The sequence below is a fragment of the Emys orbicularis genome, chromosome 2, assembly GCF_028017835.1.
Source record: "Emys orbicularis isolate rEmyOrb1 chromosome 2, rEmyOrb1.hap1, whole genome shotgun sequence".
Classification (NCBI taxonomy): Eukaryota; Metazoa; Chordata; order Testudines; family Emydidae; genus Emys; species Emys orbicularis.
Genome location: NC_088684.1, coordinates 168468945 through 168493384, shown reverse-complemented (window position 1 = coordinate 168493384; position 24440 = coordinate 168468945). Strand labels below are relative to the sequence as shown.

The following is a 24440-nucleotide window of genomic DNA, read 5'->3' as shown; positions in this document are numbered from 1 at the left end:
GTCTCCTCATCTCAAAAAAGATATACTGGCACTAGAAAAGATTCAGAAAAGGGCAACTAAAATGATTAAGGGTTTGGAACGGGTCCCATATGAGGAGAGATTAAAGAGGCTAGGACTCTTCAGCTTGGAAAAGAGGAGACTAAGGGGGGGATATGATAGAGGTATATAAAATCATGAGTGATGTGGAGAAAGTGGATAAGGAAAAGTTATTTACTTATTCCCATAATACAAGAACTAGGAGTCATCAAATGAAATTAATAGGCAGCAGGTTTAAAACAAATAAAAGGAAGTTCTTCTTCACGCAGCGCACAGTCAACTTGTGGAACTCTTTACCTGAGGAGGTTGTGAAGGCTAGGACTATAACAGAGTTTAAAAGAGAACTGGATAAATTCATGGTAGTTAAGTCCATTAATGGCTATTAGCCAGGACGGGTAAGGAATGGTGTCCCTAGCCTGTCTGTCTGTCAGAGGGTGGAGATGGATGGCAGGAGAGAGATCACTTGATCATTGCCTGTTAGGTTCACTCCCTCTGGGGCACCTGGCATTGGCCACTGTCGGTAGACAGGATACTGGGATAGATGGACCTTTGGTCTGACCCGGTACGGCCTTTCTTATGTTCTTAAGAAAAGGTGCTCGAACAAACTGATAATTTAAAAAGCAATACGTCACCAGGCCCAATGCCGGGGGGTGCGCGTGTGTGTGAGAGTGAGAGAGACAGACAGAGACACACACCGTGTGTGTGTGTGTGTGTGTGTGTGTCTGTGTGTGTGTGTCTGTGTGTGTGAGAGAGAGACACACACCATGTGTGTGTGAGTGTGAGAGACACACGCGCATTGCCCCTTTAAGTAAACTGACCCCACTCTAAGTACACTGCCTTTTTAAGTAGATCAGCAACTTGAGACAGCAGCTACTGCTCACAAGCTCCCTTCGTCCTGAGCCCTGTCGTGTCCTCCCCTCCCCCCACTCTGTGGCGATGGGGTACGGGGAGGGGGACACCCTGACATCAGCAGCCTTCCACCCGCTGCACAGCAAGCAGGAGGCTCCTGGGAGCAGCTCCAAGGCAGAGGCTAGGAGCAGCACATGGCAGTGGGGGGACACCTGAACTGCCCGGGAATTGATAGCCTGCTGGGTGGCTGCCGCACAGGGAACTTAGGGGAGCTGATGCGGGGCTGCCAGTCCACCCTGGTTCCACGCCCCCACCAGCTGGCTCCAACGGGCTGCTCTTCCTGCAAGCAGTGGACAAAGCAGGCAGCTGTCAAACAACGTTATAAGGGAGCATTGAGCAACTTTAAACGAGCGTGTTCTCTAATAGATCAGCGACATAAAGAAACAACGTTAACCGGGACGACATTAAGTGAGGAGTTACTGTATATAAAAATATAAAAATCAAGAATAAAAGAAATCCTAGAGATTTCCTAGAAGTTCAGTACTAGGTGAGATGTTAAAAAAAAAAAAAAAAAAAAAAAAAAATTGTCAACAAAGATGTAGAAAAGGCTTAAAGCAGCCTGCATTATTTGGTAAATTGGGTTCATTTAAGGAACATGTATTTTAATACACCAAAATACAAGGCCCTATACAGCGAAGAACAAAGAGTGCAAGTCACACTTATTAGATTGGTGACTGTATCCTGGAAAGCAGGGACTCAAAAGTGATTTAAGGGTTATGGTAAATAACCCACTGAACATGCACTCCCCACTGCAATGCTAAAGAGAGCTAAATACAATCCTTGGATGTATAAAGAAGGGGAAATATCAAGAAGTAGAGTGAGGATACTACCTCTGTACACACAACTGTGGTGAGACCATTACTGGAATGGTATGTCCAGTCCTGGTGTCCACACTACATGGTGTCCTCAACTACAAGATATGAGCTTGATGCAGAATTCCACCCAGTAATTCATATGACCTGTACTATGCAGGAAGTCAGGCTAGATGATCATAATGGTCCCTTCTGGTCTTACAAATGTATGAATTTGTACAAAACTAGGTATACACTGCTAAAAAGGTGGGGGAGATATTTGATTTAATAATGAAAACCTAAACAAAGCTACTTAGTTTGCATTTCTATATAAACATATATTAATTTTCCTTGTTTTTATTATTTATTACTTCTACTTTAAATGCCCGAATAAGGATTAGGGATCCATTGTGCCAGGTACCATACAAACACGTAGAAAGAAAAATCCTTGACCCAGAAATTTACAATCTAAAAAGACAAGATAAACAAACAATATTAGACAGACAACCACTAACAAGTTATAAATATTTGAGGCGACACTGGGTGCACATTTGGTTTTATTCTCTTCTTCCCCATTAGGTGTTTCTCTGAAAGTTTTTGAAACTAATGTGTTCAAGCTGGATCAGTTCCCATTATACAGAAATACCACAATGCTTTTAACTGGTTTCCTTTCCATCTTCTGAGAATAACTCATATTACATCTGTATTGACATATATGGATATTGGGGGATGGGGAGGTGTTTTAGCCATGTGTTCTCAAATAAATACAAGCAAACTATGAACATAATAATGTTATATATAACAAATATTTAATGTATTTTTAGTTCTTGATGTTATTTGAGATTTATTTTAGTTTTACTTGCAAGGTCACTTAAAGGGATATCATGCATTTGGAAAATCACATTTCCATCTGATGTTTTGCACTCACTATTGTTATAAGTAACCCTTAAGATTACCACAACTGAGACAGACTAAAGAAAAATGTATTTAATCAACGTATTTACTTTATTCATAAGGTGCTGCTAAATGTAGCGTCAATATGACTGTTTTGATGATGGTGCATGCCTTTCCTTGGGCTCACCCAGAGCAGATCTACTAGTAGCAGCAGCAAAGCTGAAACTAAAAAAGCAGCAGGCATTCTGGGCCTGCCCAAATGACCCTTTTAAATATCCTTACCTTTTAAAAAAGAAGTTTTAGGATATACTATTTAAGGGTTGTTCTGGGAGACCATTTTAAAGTCAGTCAATATAAAAAAAGATTCAATTCAACTTGACAATATCCCTATAGCACACTAACTTGCAAGAGACAATAGATACTTTCATACATTTTAAGGCCAGAACGAAGCATTATGATCTAGTTTGACCTCCTGAATAACAGGCCATAGAACTCCACACAGTAAATTCTGCATGAAGCCCATAACTTCTGTTTGAGAAGCCACACAGCAAGTCAGTGGCCAAGGTGAGACTAGAACCTAGGTCTCTTGATGTCCAGTCCAGCACCTGACCCACTGACCAGCTTTCCTCTCTTTAAGGGGAAACAAACCTGCAGCTACTACTGATCATTGTATTACTAAGCTAGAAAATGCCTTTTTCAAAGCAGTTTTAGAAAGTGGGGAAATTATAGATTTACCTACCACGTTTATCTTTACAACAGTAAAGGGGCACATAATGGTCAACATTTTTAAGTGTAGTTTTTTTTTAATAAAACAGGGTGCACAATCTTTGATCTTGGTGGCAATACCTAAATTTAAAAGATATTATTTCAGTAGACTGGCCCAAAATCTAACCAATCCTAAAAATTTGATTTTATTTTTCATTCCCAATACAAAAAACATATCAGTTCTATGAAAGATGGGCTGTTATACTTAAAATCCAAAATTTTCAGCCATAAGCACAAGCCTTTAAACAAAGATTAAAATTTCTAAAAATTTCTACATTTGTTATATCTGGTTACACTGTAATTTCTTTTCTTTTACAATGAGATCAGAACTGAAAATGCATTTATTATTTCCCCTCTCTATAAAACAGAGTGAAGAGGAACAATAAGTGCCACTGTACTAATTTCCACGCTTCTCCTGAAAAATATACTTGATCCGGTGATGTATAAAAAGTAATATATTTTATGCTCAGAATTAAAGACATTGAAAAAAAAGTTTAAATTTTTACACTTTCCTAAAGGAACCTGAAAAATGTCTAACAAATAGTACCTGGCATTAGTCACTGAAAGCCTGAAACTTTTTCCATACTGGTAAAGAAAACCACATTCCATAATAATCAATTTCATACAAATCTTTTGTTCATTCATGAAATAGCCATCAAAACAGTGGTTTTAAGAATTAAGTGACCGACAAATTGAAAGAAAAATACAAATATCCAAATATCTGTTTCCACAGCTTTCACAAATGCTTGTAGATCACTACAAAACATTCTGAAACACTCTTACTTACATATTACAAGAGTGGGGACAGTCCTGACCTGGTCTTCTTTTTCTACAAAGCTCTCCACAGCTATGTGGAATTTCATTTCTATTCCATTCAGGGTTGTTTACCTTACCTAAAAAGCAAGACAAAACAAAAAATCAGATGCAGAAACAGCCCCATTGTATACTTCAATACAATAATGAACTTTAAAGTAAACATACTGAGAGTGATGAGGGAGGGACCATCTTGGACTTTGAGGTGTCACTTTTAGTGAGGTGATATTCCAAATTTTTTAGAAAATAGGAGGCAACTTTTCCAAGACAGGCTGATTTTAAGAAGTGGAAGCTAACTGAAGCTGCTCAGAAGTTTGGAAATTTAGTGTAAGTCTCAAACATATGAATCAGTGGTCAGAATACTGGTAAGATATCTAAAGGTATGCAGTTAATTCATTTATCTCATGATTCTGCAATGTTCTGTGCATGAGCCTACATATGGTAAAGTAGAGATCTAGGCTCTGGATCTACACAGGAAAGCTGCACCTGTTTAACTTAAATCTTTTCTTAAACTGACATAATTAAAACTAGTGCAAGCCCCTGTGTGAACACTTATTTCAGTTTAATTTAATCCCATTTCCAATCAATTTAACCTAAACCAATAAAGCCACTCTTATACCAAAATAAGAGTGTCCAAGCAGGAGTCTGAATTGGTTTAACTATATTGGTTTAAATTCACACGTTAGAAAAGTTGCACGAATATAACATATGTAGGAAAAGGCCTACAATAGCTGTAATTACCTGTACCTTAGAACAAGGTATGCTAGCAGTTTTCTAGATTATTTTTTTCCTACTAAATGTCTTCATATCAATACTGATTCCAAAACATTCGTAATAAAGGTTTTATTTTAACATTTATCTAAATATTTGTTATATATAATTTTTATATAGGAATCAAACGTCACACAAGTCAGGCGGTTATCTTCCAATATCATTAACAAAGTAGCCATGAAAGAGAGCTTTGGGGGATGTAAGGAAAGATTCTTCAACAGTATTAGAACTTATTAATTAAGGAATACCAACTGTAAATATGAAATACACTCACCACAAAAACAGGTATAAGTAGTAGGAACTTGTGTTGAAGCATTTTGACAAGCAGGACATCTCCAGCCACTATTGCCATCTGTAAATAAATAAATATACAAGAACTTAAAATATGTTTAAGACAGATGATAAACAATTTAGAATAGTGGCACAAGACAGCAAACTTTTTTCAGATTTTACTAATTTCACCATTTCAAGTAATACTATACTATACCACCTTATAGAAATCTGATTTTGTAATGTGTCACATTCTGTTTAATAAATTAGTGCTATAGAAAAATCAGTGACTCATTTAAAATAAAATAAAAATGAACAGATAGATCTCAAAATAGAATTGCTAATTCAAGATCATAAATGAGTGGTAGTGTTCTTACGGGGGTCCCGCAGGGATTGGTTCTCAGCTCAATGTTACTCTATTTTTATCAATTAACTGGAAGAAAATATAAACTCATTGCCAGTAAAGCTTGCAGATAAAACAAAGATTGGTGGGGTGGTAAATACCAATGGGGACAACATATTACCAAGTGATTTGGATCACCATTATGATGGATGCAATCAAACTACATTTTAAATACAATCAAACAAAGTCATACATTTAGGGACACAGATTACATGCCATGCTTACAGGATGGCAGCCTGTATTCTAGAAAGCAGTACTGAAGAGGACTTGAGGTCAGAGTAATCAATTGAACATGAATTCCTAACATAGCAATGTGTCAAAATGAGCTAACATGATCACTGGATGTATAAATAGGATAGTATATAAGAAAGGTAGTAATCCCAGTATGTGGTATTGGTGAGACCATTATGGGAAAAACTGTATCCAGTTCTGGTGTCCACACTTCAAAAAAAGATGTTGAAAAACTGGAGAGGGTTCAAAGAAGAACCACAAGTATGGATATGTGGTGTGAAAAAATACTTTATAATTAGCAATGGAGTTCAATACATCAGTTTATTGAAGTAAAGGTTAGCAGATTACTTGGAAACATTTTATAAGCACCTACATAGAGACAAACCGCTTAATTGTAAAGGGCTCTTTAGCAGCTAAAGCATAACTAGATTCAGCTGGTCTGAGAAAGATGCATGGGCAATGATACTTTTGTGGGGAAACAAGCAGCAATATGGTCTTCTGAACTCAGTCATCTCCAATAGCTAAGTGGACTGAGTGTCATGTGACTGCGATATGGACAACACCCTGAGTGGTAAGCAATATCACAGAACATAGGGCCCAATTGTAGTAGGTCACAGAGCAGAAGAAATACCCGAAGGATTCAGTCCTTGTATGAGACTGAGTGCTTCCATGATAACATGAAGGGTGTGAATGAAGGAAAACCAAGAGAAAGATTTCAAAACCTTTCATCCAAAAGCCACATTGGACAAACACCACATCTATTTTATAGTGCTTAAGATGAGCACTGAAAGGCAGAAAGACACACAGCAAATTCCTTGAATTAAGCTCTGTGCTGTTCTAGCCAGCAACTAGCCAAAGGTTGGTCTGAGTGAGACCTCACAGAAGGGGGATCTTTTATGAACACTTCGTAGTCCTGTAAAGGTTCTTGAATATATCTGCCTAGAAATAGTGGATATGGATGCTTAGTGCCCTTTCTTATATTCCCCATATAATCCTAAACTCTATGACTCAGTTGTGCAAGCAGCACACAAGGAGGATTGCTCAACCTGTGACTCAGCTAGGCCCCCCAGTACATGTCTGAGCCAGTATTTCTCCAGGCACATGGAGTGAGGGTATAAAATAAGGGACAGTGGCATCATGAGACCACCTCTCTCCATTTACGCTGAAGACAACAAGAACACTGCGAAGACAAAAGACTGTGAACTGAGAAGACTGGTCCCAGACTGAGAAGGAAATTCAGCCTGTGTATAAACATATAACCTACCTGCTACATTCAGTGGGATGAGGAAAACTGTTTGATTCAACTCTCGCTTAGTCTAAAAGTTTAGGATTTAGAATTCATGTTTACTTTTTCTTTTCTAAAGGTAACTATCTCTAACCTTTATGCCTACCACTTATAATCACTTGAAATCTATCTTTCTGTAGTTAATAAACTTCTTTTAATGTTTTATCCTTACCAGTGAGTTTGTCTAAAGTGCTTGGGGAATCTGCTCAGTTTACAAAGGCTAGTGAACATCTACTTTCCTTTGACGAAGTGGCGAACTAATTAACGAGCTTGCACTGTTAAAGAGAAGGTCTTGAGCAGCGTAAGATGGTATATTTCTGGGGTGCAAGCATAGGTGCTGGAACTAGGGGTGCTGGCCAAATCCCCTGACTTGAAGTGGTTTCCATCATATACAGGGTTTACAGTTTGGTTCAATGGATCTCAGTAACCCCACTATGTAAATTGTTCCAGCACCCCTGGGTGCAAGGTTAGTGGCTTGGGAGATTTGCTGATGTTTCCCTGTGCATAGTTCATGAACGGCTTGGAGAACATTCATGCAACTTAGCTGGGAGTGCCTCTGCATGGTGATGGCTGAGTAATAACAGCACCTGGAGGGGTTTGCTACTTGTCACTAGCAAAGCACCGCGAAAGAACTCAGACTGGAGAGTTACGGGTGCATAGCAGTCCCACAGTTCCAGGTTGTACTCAGGGGTCCCATCACATACACCTTCTGCGTAAGGTGAATGCATCAATACTACATGAGACGACTTCCCGGAATCTGGTATTGAATAGAATCCTTTTCCTGTACTATATCATTATTGGCTTAACCAATGTTAGTCAGGTTTACTGGTGTATTTCATCTCTTGACTATATTTCATAAGGAACCAAAATGTGGTTACGCAATTTACTATACAATTTAACAACAAGCTACACCTGACATCGACTACACTCACTTTACCTGGAATATATGCAGATAATAATAAATGCATAGATAACTGTCAGTAGCAAGCTGGATATGAAAGCACTCTTTCTATTAAAACACCTGTGCCCTGCTAATTACATAATTTACACAACTATACATTAAATTGATGCACAGTAGATCCTGAAGACTCACATGCAGCTCTTCCCTTTGCTCACACACAGAAGGTGCAAAACATATAACCACAACTCCATCACACAACTCAAAGTTAACCACAGGTCCTCATATCACCAACACAACTTTACCAAGCAGAGCCTACTACTGCCTCCACCATTTCATATAGGTACACCTGACACACTGACTACACCTGGAACGTACATAAATAAATTACCACTGGCTGTTGCCATCTCCAGGGGAATAGAAAATGGCAAGACCAACCTTTTCATAGAATCATAGAATATCAGGTTTGGAAGGGACCTCAGGAGGTCATCTAGTCCAACCCCCTGCTCAAAGCAGGACCAATCCCCAGACAGACTTTTGCCTCAGATCCCTAAATGGCCCCCTCAAGGATTGAACTCACAACTCTGGGTTTAGCAGGCCAATGCTCAAACCACTGAGCACTGAGCACTGTGAAACGGCTGTAAAAGGATGTGAACTATGGGTTTGGCAAAGTAAAGATGTGTGATGTTCGATGGTTTGGATGTTCTCACCTCAGTCATACAAAGGGGAGTCTGATTTTCCACTTGTGCATCAAGTAGCTGCATCTTCCATGGTTTGTTCAGATGCAGTTCAATGTGGTACAAAGTCTGCATGGCAGATTAAAACCAAGAGGGCAGCTTGTTGGGTCAGTAAGGATGTGCTTGTTTGGAAGGTAGATGAGGTCCAGAACTTTGCCATTCCCTGGCCGGATCCAAAAAGACATGAGGTGGTCATGTGTGGTCAATAAATTTTGCAATTTCAGGCATTGTTGGGGTATGTTATCCATAACCTACTGGATGGGAAGTTCTGGCTACTCTTTGGCACATTTAAGTTCTCGTCCTGTGGCTATATCTCGGCAGATAGCAAACATCAAACCTCAAGCTAATACAGAAAGCCATGGTAGAGACGTTGATTTTAAAAGTTCCCGTGATGATTCGCATGTTCTGATTTAGCTGCCAAGCCACAAGTTGGATTAATCAGATTCTTGTCTACACCGGTGCACAGTACTCTGCAAATAGTACACTAGGGCCAAGACTGATGTTTGTAACACCGAGGCAGTTGATCCATAGCTTGTTCCCACTAACTTCTGAATAATGTTGAAGCGAGTCTTCGTGTTAGAGGCTACTTTCTTGAGGTGATCATGAAAGGTCAGTCTACAGTCAAGGATGACACCAAGATATGTTAGCTTTGGGCCATAACGCACAGTTTTGCCACACAACTCCACAGTTAGAGCATTTGTGTGATTCTATTGTTAAGGTGGAAAGTAGCGACTACTGATTTGCTCAGATTTGGTCTCTGCTTCCACTTCTGGAAGTACTCCTCCATGATCTTATGGTCAGATGTAAGGTTCACTTCAAGTTCTTTAAAGCTATGGGCCTGCGTTGCAAGTGCCAAATCATCAGCATACACAAACTTCTGCGCTATCATTTCAGGCATATCACTGGTGTATTCATTGAAGAGTGTCGGAGCAAATACAGAGCCTTGTGGTAGCCCATTATTCAAAATGCATGGCCTGCTGGTTTGACTTCCGAAGTACATGCACAAACTTTGGCTGCTAAGCATGGCATTCTGCAGCCTGAGAATCCACACACAGGGGATCACTTCGGCCAGTTTCAAGTAGCAGACCATCCTTCCAAACTGCGCCTTATGCTGCTGACAGATCGATAAAAGCAGTACTGATCTTGAGTTTTCATGGGAATCCAGCCTCAATGTTTGTAGCAAGAGCCAGGACCTCATCACAGCAACTTCTTGATGGTCAAAAACCAACTTGCTCCTTGAGTAGGCTGGCATCCACAGTGGGCCCAATTCAGTTAAAAAAAATCATACTGGTCTATAAATATGCGGGGCTGAACCTTAAGTGATTAGCAATTGAATCAGCTGATTGTATACAATATAACTATATTATACAAGTGTACAGAGTAAGGTCTTTTCTGAGAGCTAATGACACATTGGTGATTTATGTCCTTCTGAAACATATATATTAGCACTATCTGAGGAGATACAGAAACTTAATGATATTATGCTTTAAAGTCTGTGGCCAAACAGGGAGAAACAGGTTGCCTCCCAAACAGGAGAGAAGGCACCTATTTACCTGGCTCCAGTGCTATTAAGCAAAGTGAGAACAAAAACAATGGAAGCCCCATTTACACAGATATCAGCAAGGGAATGGGAAGTCCACAGGAAGGGAAAAACAAGATGAGGCCATCCTGCCTCTTGAAACAAACTCATTGAACTTTGGAAGACTGAAGCAAGAAGAGAAGCTGTTTTTCGCAACCATAACTAGATAGAAAGGAACAGCTCCAAAAGATGGGTCCTTCAATTAAAGGGGGGGTGAGGGGGGGTTGAAGTATCTAGAAATTGAATACAGATGAGAACCCATCTTAGACTAAGATCTTTCACCCAAGACGACAAGGGAAGCCAACCCTTGTGCTTCTGGGGAAGGTCCTTGTACTAGAAAGAGAGAGCGTGAAACATGAGGCCTGAATTAAAGTAGAAGCTTGGCCCTGCTGTTATGAAGCAAAGTTATCAAAGGTCAGGTTGTAAGCAGAAGTCAGGCCCTGTTATAAAACATGCCTGCTTGCAAGTTCACAGAACTTGGCAAAACCAGGGCTGGTATTGCAAAAACACACACAATCCTAAGAAGTGATAGGCGCAGGACACTCACGCAAACACATTCCATAAGGGTGGTAACAGAACACCGCGATACCAGGTGTGGTACAAACTCACTCCCCAAAGATAACAGGAAAACACTGACCCCTCCTAAAGATAATGTTGTGATGACAGTGTGATGGATAGAGATGTTTTGATCGAATCAACATGTATAAGGTAAAGGATGGTAACTAACTATGTCAGACGGGCAGACTGGAGCACTGTCATTGATGGGCATAAACTGTTCAGGAAGGACAGGTGCGGGAGAAAGGTGGAGGAGTTGCACTGTATGTAAGAGAACAGTATGATTGCTCAGAGCTCCAGTATGAAACTGGAGAAAAGCCTGTTGAGAGTCTTTGGATTAATCTTAGAGGTGAGAGCAACAAGGGTGATGTCGTGGTGGGTGTCTGCTATAGACCACCAGACCAGGAGGATGAGGTAGACGAGGCTTTCTTTGGACAACTAACAGAAGTTTCCAGATCACAGGCCCTGGTTCTCATGGGGGACTTCAATCACCCTGATATCTGCTGGGAGAGCAATACAGCAGTGCACAGACAATCCAGGAAGTTTTTGGAGAGTGTTGGGGACAACTTCCTGGTGCAAATGCTGGAGGAACCAACTAGGGACCGTGTGACGTTATTGACATGAACTGTGACCATATAAATCATTGTTGCAACCAAGGTCCTATAGTTGCATCAAATCTTGTACAAAGGTGGTCAAATAAGGTATCTATGAGAAGGTTGTAATTTGCTGGTTATGATTATGCTGTCTGTATGTGTGTATCATTTTTGTATGTGAAGTTATGAATATGGCCTATGTACTTGTATCTCAATGTGTTTGATTCTAAGTAGCATTAGTGAAGCATTTGGTCAGCTTCTTGAAAAAGAATTCTTCAGATTAAGTGCCCAATCAAGAAACACTTAACTGACAATGGACCTTGGGAGACTCCAATCCACATCTGAGGAGCCTTCCTGGAGACATTCACAGTAGCATGTGACCAATGGCTGCCACTTGCAAACGGAGTCATGCATGGACATGTGACTTGCCCATGTGACTTGCCCATGTGATTCCAAACTCCATCTTGCCGCTGTGATTTTCCACAGTAAGAACAAAGGGGTGTCCTTCCACAGGGCAGAGGATATAAAAGGCCGTGGAAACCCCTCCATTTTCTCTTCAATCCTGCTTCTGACCTCTGGCGGAACTGTGCTTGAAACTCAAGCTCTGAACAAAGGACTGAATGACCCATCCAAGCTGGGATGTTTGTATTCTAGAGACTTGATTGGTTTAAATCAGCAGTACTTCCATCAAACTTGAAAGAAGCCTGAACTAAGAACTTTGCAATTGTTGTATGTATTTGATTCCATTTAACCAATTTTAACTCTCATCTATATTTCTTTCTTTTTATGAATAAACCTTTAGATTTTAGATTCTAAAGAATTGGCAACAGCCTGATTTGTGGGTAAGATCTGACTGGTTTATTGACGTGGGTCTGGGGCTTGGTCCTTTGGGATTGGAAAAACCTTTTTTCTTTTACTGGGGTATTGGTTTTCATAACCGTTCATCCCAATGAGTGGCGCTGGTGGTGATACTGGGAAACTGGAGTGTCTGAGGGAATTGCTTGTATGACTTCTAGTTAGCCAGTGGGGTAAAACTGAAGTCCTCTCTGTTTGGCTGGTTTGGTGCCTTAGTAGTGAAGAATCCCCAGCTTTAGGCTGTGACTGCCCTGCTCTAAGCAATTTGTCCTGAATTGATACTCTCAGTAGTGTCCCGCCAAAGGCTGCTTTGTTAGAGGCCGTGCTCCTCTTAACCTGCTGCTCACAAACAGGGCAGAATTCGTAGGGGAAATAGAAGTGGGTGGCAACCTAGGCAGCAGTGACAATGAGATGGTCGAGTTCAGGATCCTGACAAAAGGAAGAAAGGAGAGCAGCAGAATACGTACCCTGGACTTCAGAAAAACAGACTTTGACTCCCTCAGGGAACTGATTGGCAGGATTCCCCGGGAGGCTAATATGAGGGGGAAAGGAGTCCAGGAGAGCTGGCTGTGGTTTAAAGAAGCCTTATTGAGGGTGCAGGAACAAACCATCCCGATATGCAGAAAGTATAGCAAATATGGCAGGAGATCAGCTTGGCTTAACAGATAAATCTTCGGTGAGCTTAAAAACAAAAAGGAAGCTTATAAGAAGTGGGAAATTGGACAGATGACTAGGGAGGAGTATAAAAATATTGCTCAAGCATGCAGGGGTGTAATCAGGAAGGCCAAAGCACAATTGGAGTTGCAGCTAGCAAGGCATATGAAGGGTAACAAGAAGGGTTTCTACACGTATGTTAGCAACAAGAAGGTGGTCTTATACCAGGGAAAGTGTGGGACCCTTACTGAATGGGGGAGGCAACCCAGTGACAGATGATGTGGAAAAAGTTGAAATACTCAATGCTTTTTTTTGCCTCCGTCTTCACAGACAAGGTCAGCTCCCAGACTGCTGCACTGGGACGTACATTACGGAGAGGAGGTGAGCAGCCCTCAGTGGTGAAAGAACAGGTTAAGGACTATTGAGAAAAGCTGGACATGCAAGTCCATGGGGCCGGATGCAATGAATCTGAGGGTGCTGAGGGAATTGGCTGATGTGATTGCAGACCCATTGGCCATTATCTTTGAAAACTCGTGGCGATCGGGGGAGGTCCCGGACGATTGGAAAAAGAAATATAGTGCCCTTTTTTAAAAAAGGGAAGAAGGAGAATCCGGGGAACTTCCAACCTCACCTTGGTTCCTGGAAAAATCAGATCAGATCTTCAAGGAATCCATTTTGAAGCACTTGGAGGAGAGGAAGGTGATCAGGAACAGCCAACACGGATCACCAAGGGCAAGTCATGCCTGACCAACATGATTGCCTTCTATGATGAGATAACTGGCTCTGTGGATATGGGGAAAGCGGTGCACGTGATATACCTTGACTTTAGCAAAGCTTTTGATACGGTCTCCTACAGTATTCTTGCCAGCAAGTTAAAGAAGTATGGCTTGGATGAATGGACTACAAGGTGGATAGAAAGCTGGCTACATCATCAGGTTCAACAGGTAGTGATCAACGGCTCGATGTCTAGTCGGCAGCCGGTATCAAGCGGTATCTGGATGATGGGATGGATTGTACCCTCAGCAAGTTCGCAGATGACACTAAGCTGGGGGAGAGGCAGATACGCTGGAGAGTAGGGACAGGGTCCACAGTAACCTAGACAAATTGGAGGATTGGGCCAAAAGAAATCTGATGAGGTTCAACAAGGACAAGTGCAGTGTCCTGCAATTAGGACGGAAGAATCCCATACATTGCTACATGCTGGGGATCAACTCTGTAAGCAGCAGTTGTGCAGTACCTGGGGACTACAGTGGATGAGAAGCTGGATAGGAGTCAACAGTGTGCTCTTGTTGCCAAGAAGGCAAATGGCATATTGGGCTTCATTAGCAGGAGCCTTGTCAGCAGATCAAGGGAAGTGATTATTCCCCTCTATTCGGCACTGGTGAGGCCACATCTGGAGTATTACATCCACTTTTGGGCTTCGCACTACAGAAAGGATGTGGACAAATTGGAGAGAGTCCAGCGGAGGGTAAAGAAAATGATTAGGGGGCTGGGGCACATGACTTATGAGGAGAGGCTGAAGGAACTGGGCTTATTTACGCTGCAGAAAGGACAGTTACCTGTTCCGTAACTGGCGTTCTTCGAGACGTGTTGCTCCTGTCTATTCCACAGTAGGTGTGCGTGCTCGCCACGTGCACTGGTGCCGGAAGTTTTTCCCTTAGCAGCATCCGTAGTGGGGGAGCACCGCTGCGAGCCCTGGAGTGGCGCCGACATATCGTGCTATAAAGGGGGCTGCGTGCTCCCCCCACCCTCAGTTCCTTCTTGCCAGACAACTCCGACAGAGGGGAAGGAGGGTGGGATGTGGAATAGACAGGAGCAACACATCTCGAAGAATACCAGTTACGGAACAGGTAACTGTCCTTTCTTCTTCGAGTGATTGCTCCTGTGTATTCCACAGTAGGTGACTCCAAGCTATACCTGACGGAGTTGGGTAGGAGTTCTAAATGATAAAGGTTACGGGTTACCCGGACGGAACACCGCCCTACCAAACCCGGCGTCATCCCTTGCTTGGGAGACGATCGCATAGTGCGATGCAAAAGTATGGTCCTCTGTCCATGTAGCAGCCCTGCAGATGTCCTGAATAGGGACACGAGCCACATAGCCCACATGGGCTCTCGTCGAATGCGCCTTAACAATAGAAGGCGGGGGAACCCCAGTCATAACATGTGCATATGCACGAGGTGATCCAGCGGGAAATCTGCTGGGTGGAAACCGGTTGCCCTCTCATGTGCTCGGCCGTAGCAATGAAAAACTGAGGGGATGCCCGAAATGGCCTTGTTTGATCTAAGTAAAAGGCCAGCGCCCTACGCACATCTAGCATGTGTAGGCGTCGTTCCTCATTGGAGGAATGGGGCTTAGGACACAGGACTGGCAAGAAAATGTCCTGGTCCATATGAAACACCGAGACCATCTTCGGCAGGAAGGACGGGTGCGAGCGGAGTTGTACCTTCCCCTTATGGAAGACAGTGTATGGGGGTGCCGAGGTCAGCGCCCTAAGCTCCGAAACCCTGCGGGCTGAAGTGATAGCCACCAAAAACGCCACTTTCTCAGATAAGTGGGACCAGGAACAAGTGGCCAAGGGCTCAAAGGGAGGTCCCGTGAGGCGTGACAGTACCAGGTTCAGGTCCCAAGGGGGAACCGGGGGTCTAGCATAAGGGAATGCTCTGTCCAAACCCTTTAAAAACCTGGAAGTCATGTGGTGGGAGAACACTGACTGTCCCGCCACCGGAGGGTGAAAGGCCGAAATGGCCGCCAGGTGCACCCTGATCGAGGAGGGAGCTAGCCCTTGGGTCCTAAAGGACAGGAGGTAGTCCAGGACCAGCTGGAGCGGAGCGGACGCGGGGGAAGAACCTCTCTCCCTCGCCCATGAGGAGAACCGATACCACTTAGCCAGGTAGGTCCTCCGTGTGGACGGCTTCCTGCTTTCAAGCAGGACCGGTCTAACAGCCTCGGTACACCTCCCCTCCTCCGCATCTAGCCACGGAGCAGCCACGCCGTCAGGTGGAGCAGGGCCAGATTGGGATGGAGGAGACGACCTCCCTCCTGGGAGAGGAAGTCCGGGCGGAGCGGCAGCCTGCGAGGGGGGACCGCCAAGAGTTGCAGTAGGGTCCCGTACCAATGTTGATGGCCCCAATCCGGGGCTATCAGGATAATTCTCGCCCCATCTGACTTCACCTTTGTAGGACCCTGCCTATGAGGGGGAAGGGCGGGAAAGCGTACATCAGGGGCCCCAACCAATCGAGCAGGAACGCGTCCGTCATGGCCCCATCGCCTTCTATCACCCTGGAGCAGAACCTGGGACACAGGCGGTTCTGGGCGGTGGCGAATAGGTCCACCTGGGGAGTGCCCCACTGAAGGAAAATCCATTCCGCCACCTCCCTGTACAGGGACCACTCGTGTTGATGTGAGAACACCCTGCTCAGGCGATCTGCGAGCGTGTTGCTCTCGCCGGGTAGGTGGAACGCTCGGAGGAGGATGTTGTGGGCTATACAGAACTCCCACAGGAGTTGGGTTTCCTGGCATAAGGCCCTGGAGCGCGTGCCCCCTTGCCTTTTGATGTAATACATTGCGGTGGTGTTGTCCGTGAGGACTCTGACCACCTTCCCTTGTAAGTGCTGGTGAAAGGCCAGGCACGCCAGGCACACAGCCCTGAGTTCCCTGACATTTATGTGCAGGGTCAGTTCCTTGGGTGACCACATACCCTGGGTCCAGACATCCCCCATGTGGGCTCCCCAGCCCAGGTCCGAGGCATCTGACACTAGCTCTAGTGAGGGAGAGGGGTCTCGGAAGGGGATACCCCGGAGCATGTTGCTTGGGAGGGACCACCATTAGAGGTCTGCAACCACCGTTGGCGGCACCGTGACAACCTTGTCCAGGCCGTCCCTGGCCTGGGAATAGCGGGAGGCCAACCAGAGTTGGAGGGGCCTCATCCGGAGCCTGGCGTGTCGCACCACTGTGGTGCATGCTGCCACGTGGCCGAGGATTTGAAGGCATATCCGAGCCGTGGTTACCGGGAAGGCCGTGACCGAGGCGACGAGGCCTTTAAGTGCCTCAAACCTGTCTCTTGGAAGGGAGGCCGTGGCCGCCTGGGAATCCAGCAGCGCTCCTACGAATTCTATGCGCTGGACAGGAACTAACGTGGATTTCTCCTCGTTTACCACTAGGCCCAGAGCAGAGCAGGTGCGTAGCAAGAGGGATATCTGCTGCTGCACGAGGGATATTTGCTGCTGCACCTGGGACCGGGACTTGCCCTTGAGCAGCCAATCGTCCAGGTAGGGAAAGACCTGCAGCCCTCTCCTCCTGAGATGGGCCGCTACCACCGCCATACATTTGGTGAAGACCCTGGGGGCCGTCGAGAGGCCAAAGGGAAGGACTGTAAACTGGTAGTGGTCCTGACCCACCAGGAAATGGAGGTAGCGTCTGTGACCCTCGAAAATGTGGATGTGGAAGTAGGCATCCTGAAGGTCCAGCGCTGCAAACCAATCCCCCAGGTCTAGAGAGGGAATAATAGAGGCTAGGGACACCATGCGGAATTTGTAGCGAACCAAGAACTGGTTGAGCTTCCGCAGATCGAGGATGGGCCGAAGCCCGCCCTTCGCCTTTGGGATGAGGAAATACCTGGAATAGAATCCCTTGCCCCAGAATTCCCAAGGTACCCTCTCCACGGCTCCCAGGGAGAGGAGGCGCTGTACCTTCTGACCTAGGAGGAGCGCATGTTCCGAGTCCTCCGCCAACTTCCTGGCCGGAGGGCAATTGGGAGGGGGCGAAACAAACTGCAACCTGTACCCCAGGGATATAGTGTTGAGGACCCAGCAGTCCGTAGTGATACGGAACCATTGCAAACGGAAGGCAGGTAAACGATTTGCAAACCTGAACTTTATTAACTGGGGGGGGGTTAACCTGGCAACAGGCCCGGTGACCCCCTGCAAGCAGTCAAAAACGCTGCTTCCCTGGCCTCCTGGCCATAGAGGGCCCCGGATGAGGGGCCGAACGGGATTGGCGTTGTGACCGGCGCCTCTGCTCCCGCTGCTTCTTAGGCGGGGGCTCATATCTACCCCGAGCCTGTGGAGCGGAGGTGTGAGGCCTGGGCTTGTCCTTGGCCGGCGGGAAGTACAGGCCCAGCGTCTGCAGGGTAGTACGGGAGTCTTTCATCCCATGCAGACGCGTGTCTGTTTGATCTGCAAACAGGGCCCGACCATTGAACGGCAGGTCCTGCATGATCAACTGGGACTCAGCCGATAGGCCAGAGAGCGAAAGCCAGGACGCCCTTCTCATGGAAATCGCCGCGGCCATCGAACGAGCGGCCGTGTCCGCCGCATCGGAGGCCGCCTGGAGCGCCGCTTTAGCCGCCGCCGCACCCTCATCAACAAGAGCCCAGAACTCCTTCCTGTCCTTCTCGTGGAGGGAGGGCTCAAACTTGGGAAGGGACCCCCACAGGTTAAAATCATATCTGCTCAAGAGTGCCTGGTGGTTGGCCATTCTGAGCTGAAAGCTCGCAGATGAATAAAGCTTTCTCCCAAAGGAATCCAGCCTGCGAGCATCTTTGTCCTTAGGGGTAGGAGAGGGTTGGCCATGTCTCTCTCGGTGGTTCACCGACTCCTCCACTAGAGAGTTCTGAGTTGGGTGGGAGTATAAGTACTCGTGCCTCACTAATGTGAGCCTCGCCCAGACAGCGAAGACATTGAGTGTGTGGATCGCTTCTGGGCATAGAATTGCAACAAGAGTCGCACGACTTGAAGCCTGGGCCACGGGCATGCCCCGAGCCCAGCACTAACAGAGAAAGTTCAACAAGTGACTTCAGGGAAAGCTGGATACCACTAAGGCTAGAAATGCTGCAGCAAAGCTGGAGCACAAGTTCCGACTACCTTCACTGGCGGCAAGAAGGAACTGAGGGTGGGGGGGAGCACGCAGCCCCCTTTATAGTGCCATATGTCGGCGCCACTCCAGGGGTCGCAGCAGTGCTCCCCCACTACGGATGCTGCTAAGGGAAAAACTTCCGGCACCGGTGCACGTGGCGAGCACGCACACCTACTGTGGAATACATAGGAGCAATCACTCGAAGAAGAGAAGAGTGAGAAGGGATTTGATAGCAGCCTTCAAGTACCTGAAGGGGGCTTCCAAAGAGGATGGAGCTAGGTTGTTCTCAGTGGTGGCAGACGACAGAACAGGGAGCAATGGTCTCAAGCTGCAGTGGGGGAGGTTTAGGTTGGATATTAGGAAAAGCTATTTCACTAGGAGGGTGGTGAAGCACTGGAATGGGTTACCTAGGGAGGTGGTGGAATCTCCATCCTTAGAGGTTTTTAAGGCCTGGCTTGACAAAGCCCTGGCTGGGATGATTTAGTTGGGGTTGGTCCTGCTTTGAGCAGGGGGTTGGACTAGATGACCTCCTGAGGTCTCTTCCAACCCTAATCGTCTATGATATGTAACTTGTTTGTATCAGTGTATAAAGAGGGGTTTAAGAGGGAGTGTCTTTGGCTAGTCAAGGTGGGGAATGGAAAGTTCCACCATTCACTTGAGCTGAGCCCATTGCAATGGGCATACATATGTTAGTGTACCGGTAACCATTGAGCAATGGCATTAGGACTGTGCTTCGTTGACAAACCTGGCCAAGTGCTTTCTCTCCTGAAACGGGTCTATGGTCTTTTGGGCAATTTTATCAAGGTCTGCTGTGTCAGCTATCTGCGCAGAGTTGAGACAGCACACAGAAAGAACACACACACACACAGCCAACGACTAACTACAGTTCTGACTGAGGGAAAGTCTGTCATGGCTAGGAAGAATGATGATTGGTGAGAGAAACCATCTGGAACAAACCCTGAACCCTGCTAAATTAAGTTTTAGACTCAGATGTGTATTTTCACTTTTATTTGCTTGTGACCCTTTCTAACTTTCTCTTATACCTGAACTCACTTAAAATCCTAGCTTCTTTTGTTAATAAATTTGTTTTACTTTTAATCTAAACCACCAGTACTGTATTTGAATTAAAGTGAATGTGGAAAGCTGCCAAGTTGTGTCTCTTTAGAGGAACAAACAAACCCTATTATTTCTCTGAACTGTCCAGGAGAGGGGTGGACACTACAGAGCACGCAGTTTTTGGAAAAATTCATGATTGGGAGTGTGTTAGGGTCACCCTGCAAGTAGTACCCAAGGCTGGTGGAGACCAGGAAGAGCATATTTGGTGTGCTGCTGGTGCCAGAGCTGCTAAACCAGAGCTGTTCAGCCTACAGACACTTAGGCTGTTATCTGCATGCTGACAGGTTGATTGTGAGCATCCTAGGCTGGGAAATACAGCAGCAAAGCATTGAGAGGCATCCCAGGGTACAGGGTCACTGGTGTGGATTGCACCCCAAGCCCCATAACCCCTCCCCCTTCAAGAAAGCATTCACATGTCTAATTTCTTCCGTCCAAAGACTTCTGTGGATGCAGGGTGATTGGGGTCCACGGGCAGGGCTGGAGTGCATGATGTTTGGCACAACTGGGGTGGTGGGGTGCACTGGCAGAGTTGGGGTGCACAATGGTTGAGGTGCACTGGCAGAGTTGGGGGATGCAGGGAGTTGGGGTGCATGGTAGGTGGCACAGCTGTGTGTGCAGGATGTTTGCGGTCCACTGGCATAGCTGGGAGATGCAGGGGGGTTGAAGTGCACTGGCAGAGTTGGGGGGTGAAATGCCTCCCTCACCTAAACTCCCAACATCTCTCGCCTCCCCTTAACATACATTCACATTTAGCCTCCTCCCTAAACTCCCCCACCGTTCCCTCACTTCTCCACCCCCTAGTACTCCTTCCCTTCCAGGAAGCATTCACATGTCTAATTCTTCCCCCCCCCCCCCGCAATAAAATAGTATGATTACATTCCCCCAAATAAAGCTGCCACCATCACTCACAAATGGTAGTAATGTCCAGCCACTCAGTTCAAAACTCCTTTTGTCTTAGATGAGGGCTTGTGATTAATTTTACCTTAGTTTAGTTAATTGAAGGGTGAGTTCAAAGCCATCAGTGGTGATTTCAGTCATCAAATTCAACAAGGCATGTGATTCTACCAGTGATTAGTACTTCTTCATTTAACAGCACAAGGAAGCAGAAGGAAGGTGGGAGGTGGGGTTTGGGGGGAAGCCCCATAACTCATGAATCCCAGAGTCAAATGACCTCAAATTTGGATCACTAACAAACACTACACTGCACTCCATGAGGCACCCCAAATTTTAAAGCAATCCAATTAAACATTCAGATTTTAGACAGCTTACAAGCTTTGAGCTTTAAAACATATAAAATGACAAGAATAGAAACCGTCTAGCTATTTTTCTGTATTGTGTGTGCGCAGTGCAGAAAATGCACATTTTAATTTTCTCAGGCTGCCATCACTATGTTGGGTAAATCTTGGCAGCTTATTAGTGGATGAAAATGGAGTCAAACAGTTTGATCTCAACTGCTAAGCGGAAAAAAACCCCATCCATAAGTTTATTTAAAAATGGCTATTTTTTTCAGGGTTCATATTGCCAGAACAGTACATACACATGACTCCAATATGGGTGACTAACCCTACCCTGCACCCCCCTGACGCACATCAAATTTCAAATAAATCCAACTAAGTACATCAATTCTAGAGAACTTAGAATAAGGCAACCGTCAAACAGATGTCTTAATGCAACTGTAACTATAGCAGTACTGGCATGCCACTATCATTCACACTCTCTCTCTCTCTCTCTCTCACACACACACACACACACACACACACACACTCTCTCTCTCTCTCCCCCCCCCCCCCGCCCCCCTGGAAGTTCATTCAGCCAAAAGTATAGAAAAAGAACAGAGCTGTAATGTGAAGAACCATAACATTTGCCCATTTCTGATTTACAGCTTGCTTTACTCGGAGGCAGTTGTACTAATCAACTTAAATGAATAGGTAATTTAGGACTAGAATTTCTCTTCTTGCACATACCATGAAAAATGTGAACTTCTCTGTACATCTGATAATGATAAAAATACCTACCTTCGGCTTGTGATGCTGGTGATCTTGCCCACTTCTTAATGCAGTTCAGATGAAACACATGATAACAATTCTGACAGCTCCATACCGGGGCTATTGTTCGGATCACCTCACAGCACACCATACACTCATATTTCTCTGTGGTCAGCTGCTCTATCAGAGAACCTGAAAAGAAAATTCAATATGTACACACCTAAATTAATCAAGACAATATACACAAGTTATACACACTAAAAATAGCACCAAAATATGCTACACTTTAAATGCAATTTTAGAATTTATTTCTTCCTGTGGATGTAATGAAAAGCTTTTTCCTCAGTTAGAAAAGCTGAAAGATTCCAATCCAAAAATTTGATACAAGTGTTCAACTATCTTGTGTGTCAGTCTCTTAAATTTGGGCAAAAGCAATAATAAATTGTTCAGGTGTTTCCTTTAAACCTATCAGTGATTCTTATCTGGCAGAAGAGAAAATTTAGCTTTTTTCTACTATTTACAAAGAATACCGCAAAATGTACATCACTATACAAATCTCAAAGTGAATGAAGTTAAAATCCTGTACCTGTGCATTATTTACAGACCAGTTGAATAATGCAGTACTGGGAACATGCAGAAGACTTCATACTCCACGCACAAGAGGAAGCACTTTCTAACTGGCTGTTTTAGGAGCAGAGTTGTGGGCCCCAGACAGAGCCACATTCAAATACTCTAGGCCAAAGGGATGGTTGCCATAATATGGGACCCTTTTAGTATGCAAAGTAGCATCAAAGACTACCCTGAAAACAAAGAGGGAAGTGCACCTTAAACACAAGGTGGAAGAAACTAAAAACAGATGGAGGGAAAAGTCTGAAAATACATTAAGGTGTGCAAATATAGTTAGGGCAGCCAAACAACCTGAATTCTGCCCTATAGCTATACCATGGGAGTGGGGGGAGGAGAGGAGAAGAAGAAAAACAAACAAACAAGTGCCTCTTTAGAAGTCAGTTTAATCTGAGTCCACAAAACCTAAAATACCTTAATCATAGTTGACTGGTTTTGCACTGTGTCACTACAGGGTGCATTTAAGGTTTCTCCTGAAGGACAATTTAATATTTTTAAGTTATGAAAAAATGAGGAAAAATGACCACTAAGCCTAAAAGAAATATTACAATGCTGCCAATGCACAGAATTTTAATATGGAAAGTTTGAAAAGTTGGTGATAGGGCAATAGTTAGTGTAATTTGAGTTCCCTAGCACATACATGCTACTTTCACGTTCCCTTCTGGCCTGATGACGGGATCCGGTGCAATGGTGGCTTTTGAAGACATTTAGGATAAATGGTCATTTTTTACTTTTATTTGTCAAGTTACCTGGCACAAAAAAAATTTCCCTTCCAAAATGACCATCTCCCACAGTCCTCAATGGGACGGATGCCACATCCTGCCCTTGGGGATGATGGTGGAATCAAGATGCTCAGTCCCACTGGGAACAGTGAAAGAGAGATCCCTTTCAAAAGGGCCACCAAACACCACAATGGCTTCAATCTTATTAAGACTTCTTTTCCTCTTAAGTATTTTTATGTGGTTGTGCAGAACACTGGCTCGTGTATATTGGGGTACCATCTAATAGTTGGTCTGCTTTAGAGGAGGACAGTCTGCTGCTGCAAGGCCACATTTACACTACAAACTTTGGTTGACTTAAGTTATGTCAGCATAAAGCCACTGCAGTTAGAGTATGGCTGCTTGGGTTGGTTCTACACATCCTCACCAGCAGTGCCCATCCCAACACAAACTTCGGTGTACGAGAGGTACACCCAGGTACTCTGCATCACCCTCCAGTAAAATGCCTTTTGATAAATTGTTGCAACATGTTGTGGGGTACACACAAGCTGCATGGGGGTTAGGGAGGCTGAGGGCAAGAGTCAAGTTGACATCATGTAACTTTCTCCATCCCATAATACCATCCCTATTCCATAGTTTTTAAGCTTTTTAAAAATACCACAAACCCACTGTGACGGGATCCCTGGGGCACAACCTGGAACTGGGGTACCACTGTGCCCCCTTAACTCTCCAGCCTCGGCTGTCTCTCACAATGCTTTGCTAGTGACAAGCAGTCAACCCCTCTAGGCGCTGCTATCACTCAGCACAACAGCATGTCGAGCATCACATTCAGCTAGATTTCGTGAATGCTCCCAAAGCCACTCACAAATCACACAGAAAAAGGCACCAATCAATTTCCCCCATCACCTCAGCCTTGCACCCCAGAGCTGTACCGTCTTGCCCTGGTCAGTGTAAGTTTATTACCCAGTCTGCCCCTCCCTCAATGGGGAGGGCATACACCAGCCTTTGTAACCTGAGCTGAGATTTCCCCAAGCACCTCAACCAAAATACAGTTTTAGGTAAAATATAAAACAGATGTATTTACTACAGAAAGATTGTAAG

At 44.8% G+C, this 24440-nt stretch overlaps 1 protein-coding gene across 1 annotated transcript in view; it reads right to left on the bottom strand.

Annotated features, from left to right (window-relative positions):
* The window catches only part of NFX1 (nuclear transcription factor, X-box binding 1), a 199223-nt gene that overhangs the window by 148075 nt on the left and 26708 nt on the right, over nt 1-24440 (bottom strand). Inside the window, exons 3-5 of the mRNA XM_065397863.1 lie at nt 22027-22188; nt 5254-5331; nt 4183-4288 (exon numbers count right to left, since the gene is read on the bottom strand). Of these exons, the coding sequence (XP_065253935.1) occupies nt 4183-4288; nt 5254-5331; nt 22027-22188 (346 nt within the window). The remainder of the gene's footprint in view (nt 1-4182; nt 4289-5253; nt 5332-22026; nt 22189-24440) is intronic.